The sequence below is a fragment of the Cupressus sempervirens genome, chromosome 2 (assembly GCF_028749045.1).
Source record: "Cupressus sempervirens isolate cs-2001-9-10 chromosome 2, ASM2874904v1, whole genome shotgun sequence".
NCBI classification, from domain to species: domain Eukaryota; kingdom Viridiplantae; phylum Streptophyta; class Pinopsida; order Cupressales; family Cupressaceae; genus Cupressus; species Cupressus sempervirens.
Genome location: NC_143119.1, coordinates 780,532,027 through 780,547,919, shown reverse-complemented (window position 1 = coordinate 780,547,919; position 15,893 = coordinate 780,532,027). Strand labels below are relative to the sequence as shown.

Sequence of the window (15,893 nt, the reverse complement as noted above, 5' to 3'; positions counted from 1 at the left end):
AATAAAGGAGCGAGTAAGTGTTGGACAAAAAGGACTGCAAAAATGATGATTACCATGTTGATAAAGAACTCACCATCAACATTTAGATAAAAACTTGACTACAGAATAATCAAAAACAGACACACTGTGGCCAACGTGGAAGGATGAAATATCCAAAGATAGAGCCATGGAAGAAAATTGCTGTTTGAACAACAGCATCACAAAGGCCATCTCGGTACATACATAACTATATGAAATGCCCAAAGAGGAGCTATCAAAGTGAATTATCATTTAAACAGATTGTTTGACAGTTTTAGTTGAGTGATTTCACCCCATCTCTAATGCAAATGCATAAGGACAAAGGCACTATCGAAAGATGAATCATAGGTTTGTAAAGTCCAGTACAGTAAATGCTATCAAATAGCATGATGGAAAAAGATGTCTACTGTATGAAGTTGTAAAACACATTACTTTATCTACAAAAGAATATTGTGGGCTCAAGACAAATTCAACAATACCTTTGCACTTTTGGTTTTGTATCCTCCTAGACTTAATCCCTCCAATTTAGAATTTTTAAACAAAAAATGTACACCAAAGTAGGTCAGCATTAAAGAAAAACAAGGTGATTAGGTTAGCATTAAGAGGAAAACAAGTGAATCCAGAACGACTCGAAAGCAGGATAAGATTGTGAAGCTGGGAGGTAAGAATGGCAATAGGAACCAAGAGATAAACGATGTCAATTGACATCAAATTTTATTTAGCTCATATGAAATGGTTAACCAGGAAGGAAACATGTCTAGAGATGAATAAGAAACTGTGAAAGAAAACACAAAAATTACAATGAAATGTCCAGTTAACATGCAACAATCTACCAACATTGCCTAGATTAAGAGCTAAAACCTGGAGGAAAGGAAGAAACATGCGCTTAAATAAATAATCTGCATACAAACAAACTAAACTACGAAACACCATTAACAAATATTATATTTAATTTCACCAAAACCATGATCATAAAAAAACCAGTATTAATATGCAGAGCAATTTGATGAGACGTAAACCTTAAAATATAATATCCTGGATAGAAATAGATCAATGCAGTAAACAATATTCATGAGATGTTAAATTTTGTTTCACAAAAAAAAATACTAAGTTTTGATTCCCTCTCTTTGATAGGAAGAAAAGGTTCTCAACTTCAAAGAGTCCAAGATGAGCAAAGATCTCTCATCTGTAGGATGAAAATTGTTTCAAAAATAATCATGTAGTGATGGGGAAACAGACAAGCACAAGTGGGATGTCAACAATCAACCCAAACAGAGAAAATCAAAGATTGCATCTTCCAAGAAACAAAAAGTAGTGCTGTGGCACATTACCATCAAATACCCAAGTTTCAGTAGGGAACTCGGGACATTCTTTGTTATTTTCTGATTTCTTGTTTTTTAGATTTTGAACCTAATGAAACTAACATCTTAACAGCCTAATTTCAAATCTGCAATCATTTACTTGGCTGTTTATGGGATTTTTCTTCTTAATTTGCCATAGAAGGATTCAGATGTAATTCATTTCATAAAACCCACTTTGTACTATATTGCATCTAGGTACAGCGTCAGTGATGCTCCATTCAATTTTTTCTAGTCTTGCCTCTAACAACACTCCGGGTCCAATTTAAGCATTCAACAATTGTTCTTATGTCACATTCAGGTTACATTGTTCATGCTTTAACTTATTTCACTTTCAAACTTCCCTAGGTTTTACTTACTTTTCATTTCCTCATTACAACTAATTTCATCTCAGAGAATTGCGAAGTTATTTTCGCGTTTCCAATCATGTTTTGTTATTTGGTGGATGATATCATCCTCGTTTGTCCATTTTTTTCCCATGAAAAAAATGGACTGTAGGTGTTTAAGTGAGCAATGCATTTGGGTTGTGATTGTTCATATGGAGATTGCTTCCCTGGTTACATGAGACTAATTTCCTGAAGATTGTGCTATTTCTACATTCAAGTTGTGTCGTGGCCATTGTTTCATGACAAGTTTAATGGCTTTCATGGGATGCTTGGAAGCCAGTGATAGTCATTTTGATTGACAATTTCATTTCTCTTTCTCCCTATCTTCTTTATGCTGTTCACCTTTCTTATAGATCTTGAATAGTTTAAACTTCAGGATTATATAACATGTAGTTTATTTTTCTTTTCAGTGCTTTTTTGACTTCTGCAAAAATTGGTAGATTTCATTAATAAAATAAATACAAAACTGCTGAAGCGCCATTTTATCCAAGAGCTGCCAACTTAGTTTCCTTGGAAAACCAAGAGCCCCTTGAATAGAACAGGATAGACCGTTGGGTTAACCATTAACACATATTTCAAGCATTGGAGATTGATTTTTCACATTCCAACAGGAATGGATTGTTCAATAAGTTGACATGTGCAAAAGCAGCGAGGTACATTTTGGAACATGAAAGGTAACTGTGAACAAAAATGTGAATATGAAAAACTACACAGTTGACTTTTATGTATTTTGGGCAGATTCAGATCCATGGATGTTGTAAATCTGTAGTACTTCCATATCTAAAATGCTTCATAAAGTAGACATATTTCCCAGCCTTCAAACCCTTCAGGCTGCATTATGAAGAAACAACTAAATACAGTGAACTCCTAAATTGAACTTCATGAATCACAACTGGATCAAAAGATGGGCAAGGTACACCAACTACAGATAGATGTTTCCGCAGCTCAGGAATTATTGCATTTTTCTGGTGGAAAACAGGGAAAACAGAAACAATTTAAGATTTATCAGAACAAACAATTGCTGAGGAAATTTCAAAATTAACACCAAGATGTAAATATCAAAGAAACCAAAACATCATGACAATACTAATTCAACTAATATATATCAGATACCAGCTCCTTTGCTGAGTTGTAAAATTTCTCCAGTAAAGCCATGTCTAGTCCTGCAACTGTCATGTTGAAAAGCAGAAACAAATAAAAGAAGTAAGCAAACCTGAAGTGCACATCAAACAATTATTTGGACCTGCATAATGACACAGAAGTAAATTGTACAAAGCAGTGAAAATACCAAAAAACAAATGTCCAAATAAAATTGATAGGTTGTAATCACCTACACCCGTTGAACAATCCATTGGGAGGAAATTTATACTCAATGAATCTAATGAAGAAAACATTCTTCTGATCTTAATTACCAAACTTTCTTCCTTCTCTGACACCTTTGCCAACTCAAAATTTTTCATCAGATCTATGTGGTCAACAGGTCTTGCAACTGCAAAGAAAAATGGGCAAAATCATCATGTATCCTTATATGAAAAATTACTAAAGATGACATTCGGCTTGGATGCTTAAAAGTAGCTTTATATTGCTGATAGATAAAGATGATTGACTGTCTACAATGCACATATTTTATCACTAAAGTAGAAGCACATCAAATGAGAAAGAACTAAGCCATATAATCTAATTATCAAAGGTTGACACAAAAAAGAACCCCTTCCTCATTTTACTCTCCACCCAAAAAACAAAAGAGGATGGTATTACTATTTTCAGAAATATTCATATTTATGTATACAGGACCGCGTGTATCACATGGCAGAGCAAATATAAAATATAAATGAAGCCAACAACACAGGGGTTCCAATGCTTCTTACACTAAGAGGTGATTTTATAGTTCTGGGATCATATTTTTGTTAAAAGTGACCAAAAGCATGGGTCACTATGCCAACTATTTGGATCTTAGAAGCTAATACTAACACAGTAAGACTTCCTACTTCCAAATGAGGAAGTTAGATTAGAACAGTTGTCTCCAAGAAAAAGATAAGGATGTGATATTAATATTAGTGAATGAAGCAAGTAGCTCATTAAGGCTAGAAAGAACACCAAGTTAAAATATTAAAATTAAAGGGTAAAAGCAACCTGGAATCTGAAATTGTAACAAGGCACCAATGAAGACAAAGAACGCAATAATAAAAATGGGAGTCAACATTGCCACTTAAATGTATCAAAGCTTGAAAGATAGGAACAAACCTCATCATCACCACCAACATAAGCTTTGATAGTTCCTACAGAAAATTGGTGAAGGTGAAGGGCTAAGGAGACCAAGCCAGACAATCATAGGATGATGCATGGTACACTCCCTAGAACCTCCGCTAACACCTATGGTCAGCTGACTTCCACAGTTGAGGAAAAACTTGTAATAATCATCCATCCTCACGTCCCAAGTGCAGTATTGTAGATATCCAAGTTGTGCCCCAAAGGTAAATATGTCAAATCCTTAGGTGGATAGCGCATACAGTGGTATCCAATTTATGCCCTAAAGGTAAATAGATTGAATCCTTTAAGGTGGATAGCACATACAGAGATATACAAGTTGTGCCTTAAAGGTAAATATTGTGGATAGCTCATTATAGAGTATAGCACGTATGGTGGTATCCAAAGTCATAATGAAAGGTATCTTAAAAAAATTTACGGTGAATACCACATATGGTGGTATTCAAGGAAATGCCCTAAAGGTAAACTTTCTAAACCAACAATGATGGATATTACATGAGGAAATGTCCAAGGATAAGTCATGTGGAAAATATATCCAAAATGATTAGATTATATCACATGAGATGATATCCAAAGATATGTCATATGGAGTTATCTAAAACTCATTGTGATATTCATGATAAACCTTAATATAATTAACCTAATACGGAAGCCTCCCAAGCTAAGAGGGGGTGTTGAAGTTATCTTCAAGAGGCAATTCACAATGATGTCTCAAATAAAGTATTATTTGAGACATCAATTAATTAATTAATTAATCAATTATTTTATTATGACTTATCCAATATCACTCCATTATTAAAGAATCTATTTATTCTACCAATTCAAGGATAGTCATTGTGACAAAACCTAAATCCATTCCTCCCTAGCTAAGGAGTGTTGATTTTATTGTCAAAATCCACAAGAAAACCTAGACATCACAAAGGTTGTAATTATTTATATCATTTCATTGTAAAATTGCATTGTATTATATGATTATATAATATAATAATAATTGTGGTAATATTATTATTGATAATATATTATATTATATTATAAAAGATTGGTATCCCTTGGTGAAAGTGATGTATTACTAGGTTTGGTTGCTTTCAAATCCTTACCTTTCAAGGATTCACTCAGGCTTACTACTAGCCTATAAGGGTATAAGGGTTCCTTGATGCCCTAATCCTTAGAGGACCTTTATCCTATCCTCCAATCACACACTAACCTAGTTACACCAATAGTTAGGGCTAGTTCTTTACACAAGCTTCTTCACACCTCATTCTTGACCTTTCTCCTGTGGATACTTGACCAAAACCTTCATCCATGTAGTGTGATGACTTCCATCAATGGCCTTGGGCTCCCCTTGACCTTTTGGACACCAATCCTGCAAGTTGAAACCAACTTCCTTCCCTATAAGTCAAAATTGCTCAAAACAGGGCTACTAGAGTTAGCCCTCGAAACTGAGTTTTTCGACTTTAACTCTAAAATTCTCCAAAGGAGGTGGCAAACAAACTGGATATTCAAATACCCTTTTGGGAAAACTAAAAGATTTTGTGGGTCTCAAAACCCTAAAGTGTCCACACACCCAAAAGCAACTTTTTAGCCTACTTTTAAGGGTTTCAAGACAATGCTAACAGGCATGACTAGGGTATGTTATTTCACACTCCAAAACTCATCCTAGAAACTTTTCCCTTGGTAGGATTTTATCTTACTCATTCCTCCTCCTTCTGCACCAACTGGTTTTAAGTATCCAAACACTTTCAAACCCCAAAACTTCTCTTCTTGATCTGTGATCTCCTAACCAAGTGCACAGACTTGCCTAGGGCATCACCTTAAATTTGATTGTCATGCTTCTTAGGACCCCAAAACTAATATACATTATGTACAAAGGCTCTACTACCATGTTCCTTGAAACCATGAAGAACTCACGACAAGAATTCACGGGAGAGCCATTTTTACCCAAAAAACCAAATCTGGAACAACACACCGCCTAATTAGAAAAGATTTTCAAAACCCTAATAGATGAAAACTTACAATCTAACAACTTTAAGGTAAAAGTATTGTACAAGTATAAACAACACAAATCCAACACCAAATTGGTATGTTCAATCCATTTGTCCATACAGGTAATGCAAAATGCAAAAACTATCTAGAAAAGCGTGCATTCACTTGCTCAATTTGGCTTATTACAATTCCCAACCCTTGGGATGTGTTTGAATGTTGGATATATAGGCTCCCAAAAAGGTTGCAGGTGGTTGGCATTACCACCAAGCTCATTCCTGTGCTTCGCAACTTTTTGCCCAAAAAGTTGTCAAGCAACTTTTCAAAGAGTTGCACAAACTTGACAACTTTTGGGTTTCATGAGCAACTTTTCTCCTCATCATGTTGGGACCTCTTGACCTATCTAGATTAAGTCAAAAAAATGATGTCAAAACCTAAGTGTGACCCTAAGGCACCAATATGCATGTTTTTAAGCCATTGTGCCTACTTGACAACTTTCACAAATGTTACACAACTTGACATCTTTTACCTCTTTTCACTTCCTGACTTCTCCATGACATCCTATGAGTCCTTATCCACATTAAAACTTGAAATCACACCATAGACGACCAAGTGGGTTCAAAACACAACTTTCCCACACTTTCCAAGGTCCTAGACCTATGTTCCAAGCCACAAACCAAAACTTAGAAATACACCACAAATAGCTACCTAACACTCCTATCACACCAACCTGACTTGGCTAGAGTCAGTACAAGCCCCAACTAAAACATGAATGAAACCTGGATTAGGTGCTCCTACATCAGAATGGGTACATCTTGCCTATATATAATGAAATAAGTGATCTCATCCAGATGAACACGACAAAGGAATTAAAAATTGGAATAGACTAATAAACACTTTGATATTTCAACAATAACCACCGCTGATTTTCTTTAAAAAAATATATGATGCAAGATATAAATCAATGAAAAGTAACTTGCCGATTGTTAACTTCAGATTACATGCACTTTAATAAATCCACATATCCAAAATGCTCTCAATAACAAACTAGATTAAGTGGGGTTTCTCACCATTGCCACTCAGTCAGTACATCAGCATAAATAAGAAAAGGAAATTGCAACTGACTAGATGAAGTGGGAGTTAGTCACCATCACAACTCAGTTAGGTACATAACAATAGAAAATATCATAGCATTACAAAAGAAAATCTTTTTCACATCAGGCCAATGATAACTCAATATCAATATCAAAGAGAAATGACAAACAAACTGTAATCAGATTATCAAAATTAACATCAAACCTGTCAACAGACAGAACAATACATTTCGAGTCCTTCAAATGAGCAGAAAACTCATGCCAGCTCCACAAGGAAGAATTTGTGCAAGTGCAAAACATTTCAAACTGTTCTTTTACATAGACCAACCATTTCGTAATGCAAAGACACCTCACGAAACAGATTGCAGACTTCTGATAATGCAAATTTAAGTTCAGTATGAAACCCACAAACAAGAGGAAATTTACAGCCTCCTCCTAGGAGCAATTTTGTCTTAAGAATCATTTTTTGGACAAACACCTCAAATGAATAGTCAAAAGAGGTCGCCCACATATGGTAAATGAAAAGAAACAATACCCAAAAGATATCTCTGTCAACCACTGAGTTATGAGCATAAATACGATTTTCCGTTATTCTAAAAAAGGCACACCAGTGTTAGAAATAGCTCCATAGCTATACCAGTCTCAAATAGCACTTCAAAGGACAACACCCACATCAAAAATACTGTAAATAACATTATCTTCCTCAAACCCAAAAATCAACCACAAAGCTAAAATCATTGTAAATCCTAAACCAAGAATACCAACCAGTAGGGTGGATCTGTCATCACCAAAACCAGCAAGATGGGATGAGGGTTTTCTCCTCAACTAGAAAAACAACTTCTTCAGGTCATTCTAGCAGCATAACATTGTCTTCACAGTATAAGAAAAATAAGAGTCAAAATTCTATTTTATAGAGTTTCAATGAAAAGTTAGGGCAATGCCAAATTAGGACAACTCCAACAAATAAAATAATAAACTTTAGCCCATTTAATATTTCACTTAAAAACAACTTTAAGCTAATTAACCGGTTCTATATCTGAAACAGTTTCGAGTTCAGGTTGTGGGTTCAGGTTCGGGTCATGGGTTCGGCAAAAACAAGTTTTGCTTGGGTTCCTAATATATGTATATGTATATGGATATGCATATATGCATATGCATTAAGTTACCGATTCGGGTACAAATCCAGATGTGGATGCACGAAAAATAATTTTGGGGGATGCAGATGTGTTTAGAAGCATGTCTTTATGATCTGCAAGAGTAAAACACAAAAGAATATATCCTGAGAAAAACCCTCAATGAGGGAAACAACCCAGCCCACCAGAAAAATAGACCTTTATTAAGATTCTCAAATCAATATTTCAAGAACTCTGCTACTCTCAAGGTCTTCAATAAGTTTGATAATCTAAACCGGATGTCTTCAAAGAATGAAATATCAACTCATATAATACCGACAAAAACACACAAGAAGAAACACACTATATTTTTCCTTATATGTAGCATAGGTTGAGTAACATTAAAACTTTGTAAATAGAATACAAGAACAATGTGTTTCTATATGACTGTCAAACAGGACCATCACAAAAAAGCAATCACACAAGACTTTGCTTCGCATACAATCTAAGAAGAATAAAATATGTTTATCTTGTTTTAACCTTTGTCCATCTAAATACAAAAGAGACGCTTAGCCATGAATATTTCTCCAGTGGTGAATAACAATCTTGACTGTCTACCATTACATATGCTAACAAAGATGCTGCCAAAGATGTTGAGGAAAACGACATAAGTCCAAAGCATCATTAAACTTCCACATCGACACCACCAGACACATATCACAAAAAGATAACACTGTAGAATATGCAGACAAGAACTGAAAATGAATACGAACAGATTCAAACTTGAACAATATACAAAGGCACGAACAGAAATATGTGAAGCCATTTTTTCTTTGGGTAGCTCAAATGGAATCAAGGAAGACTACAGGGAAAGATAGTCGCCATAGGCTAATATAATCAGGATATTATACAGCAGAAATTTCTTTCAATAGCACATCACAATTCAGGAGACAACTTGACTAAATTTGTAACCACAACAATAATTAGGTAACTAGATCTCTATTGCAGCTACAATTCTCAACAGTCCCTCTTAGCAAGAGAGAGACTTAAAAGTAACTTCTCACGACAAGTGCACATGGCTGCAATCAAGGATAATGTCAACACTCTCATCATAGATTTTCTTAATATAATTGTTATCTCAATAAATAATTGCTATCTCATCATAAAAATAAACAAATTTTATTTCATAAAAATATATGCACCATAGCTAATCCTAGAGGATGAAAAAATAAGGACGTGTCATGGACTCACACTCATGACTTCCACCATGCTTACTCGCAGAGGGTGGATTCACCATGCCTACTTGCAGAGGGTGAAACGAGGGCTTGCACCCCAATCTTCTGCTAGAGAAGAATGCACTTCCACCATGCCTACTCGCAACCGATGGAATGAGAGCTTACACCTCAGACTTCTCCAAGAGAAGAATGCATTTCCACCATACCTACTTGCAGAGGGTGGAACAAGGGATTTCACTTCGAACTTCTCTCGCAGAAAGAAATTATTAAACACGAATTGAATCATTAAAGGTGAGACTCTCTCCCAACAAGAGCATCATTCTCCACAATACCAAGTTTACCTTGGAAGTAGCAAAACTTCACTCGTGGAAGTGGCTTGGTAAGAATGTCTGCAACTTGCTCTTCTATAGAAATATACTTAAGCTCAATAGCATTTATCTAAACCATATCCCTAGAATGTTTCAAAGATGATCTCTATTCAGAGGTGATCTCTATCCGAAGGTGATTTATGTCTAGAGGTGTTTTCTGTCCAAAGGTGATCTATATCTAGAGGAGTTTCTATTCAAACGTGTTTTCTATCCAAAGGTGATTCTAATCCGGAGGTGTTTCTGTCCAGAGGTGATTCCCATCTGGAGATGATATATGTCCTAAGGTGTTTTCTATTCGAAGGTGAGGAAGTTTGTAGTATCCATACCATATCAATTCAAGGGTTGTACAGATTGTTGGAAGGATCGTACGGTGGTAGATTAGGGTGTCCATACAAGTTGTTGCAGTCGGTACGGTGGCAGATGAAAGGTGTTTGTACGAGCTACTAGAAGGTCGTACGGTGGCAGATAGAAGTATCCATACAATATGTTGGGAAGGTCGTATGGTTGGTATTGGGCCAGATGTGAAGCATATGAAAGTTGTAAATGTGTGGAATAGTATTATAGAGACAATCAATGGAAATAGGAAGTACTATCAATAGCCTCGATTCAACAATAGAGAAGACCTTCACAAAATGAGCAATGTATTGAGTGCACCAAGATAATCAGTTGGTAACCAAATAAGATTATAGTTGCAAATAATGATGGTGCTCCGATTTGCCAATTCCGAGCAAAGTATTACAATATGGAAAGGGTGAGGGTGAATCCCACTGAAATTGCGAGAGCCAACTAGGGAAGATCTCTAACTTTCGAAATGGCGACTAGCAGAGAACTCCAACAGGAATTCGTAGTACAAAGAAAATAATCCAAATCGCATACCTAAACAACTCAACCTCAGAAACATAAATACCTCGTCGAGGGAAAAACTAAGTGCAGACAGGAGGCACAGCAAACACCTAAAAAAACAATTAAATAAAAATGGGTCCAAGATATACTAAATCAATCCGCCCATAAAAAAAGGATTTAATAATTTATTTATTTTATGACAGGGACATTGTAGTCCTCCAGTTCCAAAGTTTGCTTGTCCTTAAGCAAACGCAATGTCGAATGCTAAAGAACATGTTCACCCTCCCAAGTGACATGGTCAAGCGGCAAGCGCTTCTAGCATACCAAGTATTCCTTGATAGTACGGCTCCGCGGTGTCTTTTCATGCATATCAATGATTTCGACTGATTCCAACACAAGTTTCCCTTCTTCATTGAGAGGTGGAAGATCTATGGTTACAATGATGTTATGTCCCACGACTTTCTTCAGGCAGGATATACGGAAGACGTTGTGGATGCAACTTTCCTCTGGTAGTTCAAGTTCATAGGAAACTTCACCGATGCATAGAGTTACATGATAAGGACCATAAAAACGTGGCCTCAGTTTTTCGTTTCCTTTTGCCTTCAATGATGATTGTCTGTACGGCCAGAATCTGAGATAGACCAGGTCACCTACCTCAAAAATTCTCTCGACCCACTATCTATCGACATAGATCTTTTGCTGATTGTGTGCCCTCTACAAATTTTCCTTCAAGAATCTCATAATGTCCTATCTTTCCTCTAGCTAGTCTTTTGCCCTAGGTGCGTGGTTGTCACTCAAAATCATATCCACAAATGAAAGGGGCTCATATCCATAGATTTCTTTAAAAGGAGTCATCTCAATCGATATGTGATACTTTGTATTATAACAGTAATCTTTGAGATGCAGCCATTTGATCCACGCCTGTTGTTGTGAAGGTAACCTTCCAACCATTTGTTCCCAATCTCAGTTTGTCTGTCGGTCTGGGTATAGTAGCCAATACTTGGCGATAATTCTGTTCCTGCCAGCCAAATAATTTTGTCCAAAAGGTACTAAGAAATCGACCATTCCTGTCGCTAACAATGTTTTGGGGTAACCCATGAAGGCAGAAAACTTCTCTGAAAAATAAGTCGGCCACCTGTGTGGCCTGGAAATCTGAGGAGATGGCAAAGAAGTGTGAGTACTTTGTCAATCGATCAACTACCACAAAGATACAATCTCTTCCATTTACCTTTGGAAGTCCGGTGATGAAATCCATAGAGATGCTTTCTCACTTCTATGTCGGAATCGACAAGGGTTGCAATAATCCGACAGGTAAGTTTCTGTTTTAGATTTTTTTTGCTAGCATATTGTACATTCCCGCACATACTGCAATACATCATCTTTAAGTCCCTTCCATGAGAACCTCTCCCCGAGCTGCCTATATGTCTTGAGAAACCCAAGGTGTCCTACCAATAGTAAGGCATGCATTTCCTTCAAGATTCTCTGCTTCAATTTGGACTCAGGCACTAAATATATCTAATCCTTGTAGTAGATGATGTTATCAACCACCTTATATTGGTGATCTGAGTGTCGCCATCCATTAGCTTACATGCAAATGTGTGTTTAGAGTATTCCACCAATATGTATGCTTTCCAATCGGCTAAAATCTAAGATAATACACAGATGGCAGGTTTTCTTGACAAAGCATTAGCTACCACATTATTCTTCCCCTTCACATAATCAATGTCAAAATCAAAAGCCTGAATCTTACTTACCCATTTTTGTTGCCTCTCGTTTGGATCTTGCTACTTCAGAAAATATCTCAAGCTATTATGAACAGTACAGACAATGAACTTGGCACCAACCAAATATTGTTGAAACTTGGTCAAGGCATGCACGATGGCCAACATCTCTGTCATAGATGGAATATAGATGCTTTGTCTCATGTAAGTTTCCAACTCTCATACACTATAGGGTGCATTTCTTGCATTAGTATATCGCCAATGCCTTCTCCGAAAGCATCACACTCCACAATGAAAGGTCGAGTGAAGTCAAATAAAGCAAGGACTAGGCAAGTACTCATTGTTTCCTTTGACCTGTTGAAAGCATGTTGTGCCTTTTTATTCCATTGGAATGATCCCTTGTTAGTCAAGTTTGTTAATGGTGCGCTGAGTTGAGAGAAACCCTTCACAAATCTTTTGTAATAGCTGCATAACCCAAAGAATCCCCTCAACTCTAAGAGTAACTTTGGCGAAAGCCAGTCAAGGATAGATTGAATCTTCTCTTGGTGGACCTAAACTCCGTATTTACTGACAACATGCCCTAGGTACAATATCTCCATCATTCTCTGAACTCACACTTCGACTGCATAGTAAACAATGATTGTGCTTCCATGATTTTGAAAACTTCATCTAAGTGCTTCAAATGTTCTCCCATGTTTTACTATAAATGAGGATGTCATCAAAAAATACCAGCAAGAACCTATGCAATTGTTTGTTGAAGATACAATTAATGCAAGACTGAAAAGTAGTCGGTACGTTCATCAATCCTAAGGGCATGACCAAGAACTCGTAATACCCATAGTGACAACGGAAAGCTATCTTTCCACATCTTCCCCCTGCATGCGGATCTAATGGTATCCAAAGCGAAGAGCTATTTTAGAGAAATATGCCGCACCATGCAACTCATCCAACAGTTCATCGATCCTGGAAATAGGATACCTATTTTTTATTGTCTTCTTGTTTAACGCATGGTAGTCCACACACATGCATAGTGTTTCATCCTTCGCTTTCACCAAAACCACTGATGATGCAAAAGGGCTAGAGCTGGGACAAATCCATCCTTTCTCAAGCAACTCTTGAATTGTCTTCTTGATTCCATCTTTAAAGTATGATGTAGTGATAACCGATTTGGTGTCGGCTTCCAATTCGATGGTGTGCTCAAAACCACAATGGGGATTTATGCCCAGGAGGAATGTCTGCAAAAACTTCATCATGTGTATTCAAGATGGCCTGTAGCTCATCATCCTGATAGGATACCCATTGCCCTTTTATTGGTTTTGTCGAAACAAAGTAGCGTGCAGCCCAAGCAATGTCATCGTAATGAAAAATAGCCTCCATCTATTGAGTAGAAACTTCCTTCTATCCCTCATTGGTCATCCCTCTAAGAAAAACCTTCTTTCCATCTACAACAAAAGTGAAGTCCCTCCATTTGAAACTTTGTGTGTATTCATCCAGTGACTCCATTCATTGTATGCCCAGAATGACTTCCATATCATCTAGGTCTACTATAAAGAAATCCTCCATCATTGTGTGATTAGCCATGGTGATACTTGGTTGGGGAACAAGGTGTGTGTAGGCTAAGAGTGTTCCTTCAACAACCTTGACTTTGAATCGTACAACAGCATATGTAGGTGGACCTCATCATTTCACCAATGATGAGTTTATAAAGTTTAGAGTGGCTCCGCTATCTAGCATCACAATGACCCTTTGTCCTTGAAGGATTCATCTCGGGCTCCTAGCCAAAGCAATGGTTCCTCCACGCCATACCAATGCAGCAATCTTCTCTGTATGGTTTAAGCTGACCATTTTGGAGTCCTCCTGTGAGTGACCGCTCTCTATGGGTAGATTCTCTTGATCATCCTCATCATCAAACACAACCTCAATGTAGTGTATTTTTGCTTTACCGAGGCATCTGTGCCTAGGTTCCCATGACTCGTTACAAGTGGAACATAATTTCTTCCTCTAGAGTTCCTATCTAGTAGCTTAGTCCAACAAAGGCTTCTTCAGGGAAGGTTTGTTATCTTTGTCCCTTGGAAACAATGGTGGTTTGGAGTGGGAATAACCTCAAGAGGATGCTGTCAATGATGCCATACTTCACGCATTTTTGATAGCATCCAATAGGGTGGCAAGATTGAAACTCTTTACCCAACCCCTCAATGCTTTTGTCAATACATACATGAATAGTACTATCCATCTCCTTTCAAAAATGTTCGTAACCAAAATAGAGAGTTCTTGAAATTTCGTGATGTACTGGTCAACCAATCCTATTTGCCTTAACTGTGCCAACTCTTTAAAATTAAGTTTTAGATCTTTGTCATCAAACCGATCTATCAATCTTTCAATGAATTCTACATAAGTATTTACCTGGTCATGTCCCAGCATAATGGTGCCATGGTGCCACCATTCATGCACCACTCCAACCGAAGTGTTGCAAATTTAATGGCTTCCTCTTATGGCATTGGGTTGAGTTGGAAGTATAGCCTTCATTTACCCATGCATGGGCAGAGATGGATTTGGATCCATCAAATGGTCGTAGATTCACTTTACTCAGTTCCTTCTGAGATCATCATTAAAATATCCTCAATTTTTGCCTTTGAAATATCGCATTCTCAATTCCGCGCAATCTTTGTCGAATATATCCTCTTATAAGTTTGCATTCTTCCAATATTCTTTCAACTGTTCTTTAACTTCCTCAAAGGTTCGTTGCCTTCCTCTGTGTAGTACCTTTGTCCATGGAGGGAAAGTTGCCATGGAAGAACAAGAGCATGTCGGATGAGGATTTGCCTTTCTTGAAACCGAATCGGTACTGTGACCATTTTGTTCACCAGATATCTTATTTTCCACCAGTTTTCGCACAGTTTCTTCCATAAGTTGTCGAGTGTCGTTGATTTGTGTTTGACTCCTTGAAAGATCCCTCAGTAGTGCCATGATGTCAGTTAGAGTAGGTTCTAGTAAATCCACCACTCTATCAACTGAGTGGGATCTCCTTCATTTTTGACTATAAACTTTCATTAACTATCCATAGGCTGGCAGGATCACTTGCTCTAATACTACTGTGATATTCCGAAGACAACTTTTTTCTGAAGGTGATATTTATCCAGAGGTGATTTCTTTCCAGAGATGTTTTCTATCCAGAGGTGTTTGCATGAGCTAATGGAGGGCCGTATGGTGGCAGATGAAAGTGTTCGTACATTATGTTGGGAAGGTCGTATGGATGGTATTGGCCCAGATGTGATGCGTATGAAAGTTGTTAATGTGCAAAATAGTATTATAGAGACAATCAATGGAAATAGGAAATACTATCAATAGCCTTGATTCAACAATAGAGACCTTCGAAAAATGAACAATAAACTGAGTGCACCGAGATCATCAATTGGTAACCAAATAAAATTACAATTGCAAATAATAGTGTTCCGATATTCCAGTTTCGAGCAAAGTATTATAGAACCTACTAGGGTGTGAGGGTCGAAT

General features: G+C 37.1%; 1 protein-coding gene across 7 annotated transcripts in view; it reads right to left on the bottom strand.

The window, feature by feature from the left end:
* Positions 1-15,893, bottom strand: part of LOC149575791 (uncharacterized) — a 315,107-nt gene that overhangs the window by 227,842 nt on the left and 71,372 nt on the right. For all 7 annotated transcript variants that reach the window (XR_016360237.1, XR_016360238.1, XM_089815588.1 and 4 more), the window contains exons 3-4: positions 3,093-3,251; positions 2,876-2,931 (exon numbers count right to left, since the gene is read on the bottom strand). Coding sequence is in view for 5 of the 7 variants with exons in the window: in XM_089815588.1 (XP_089671714.1) it covers positions 2,876-2,931; positions 3,093-3,251 (215 nt within the window). In the remaining 2 variants the exon portion in view is untranslated. The remainder of the gene's footprint in view (positions 1-2,875; positions 2,932-3,092; positions 3,252-15,893) is intronic.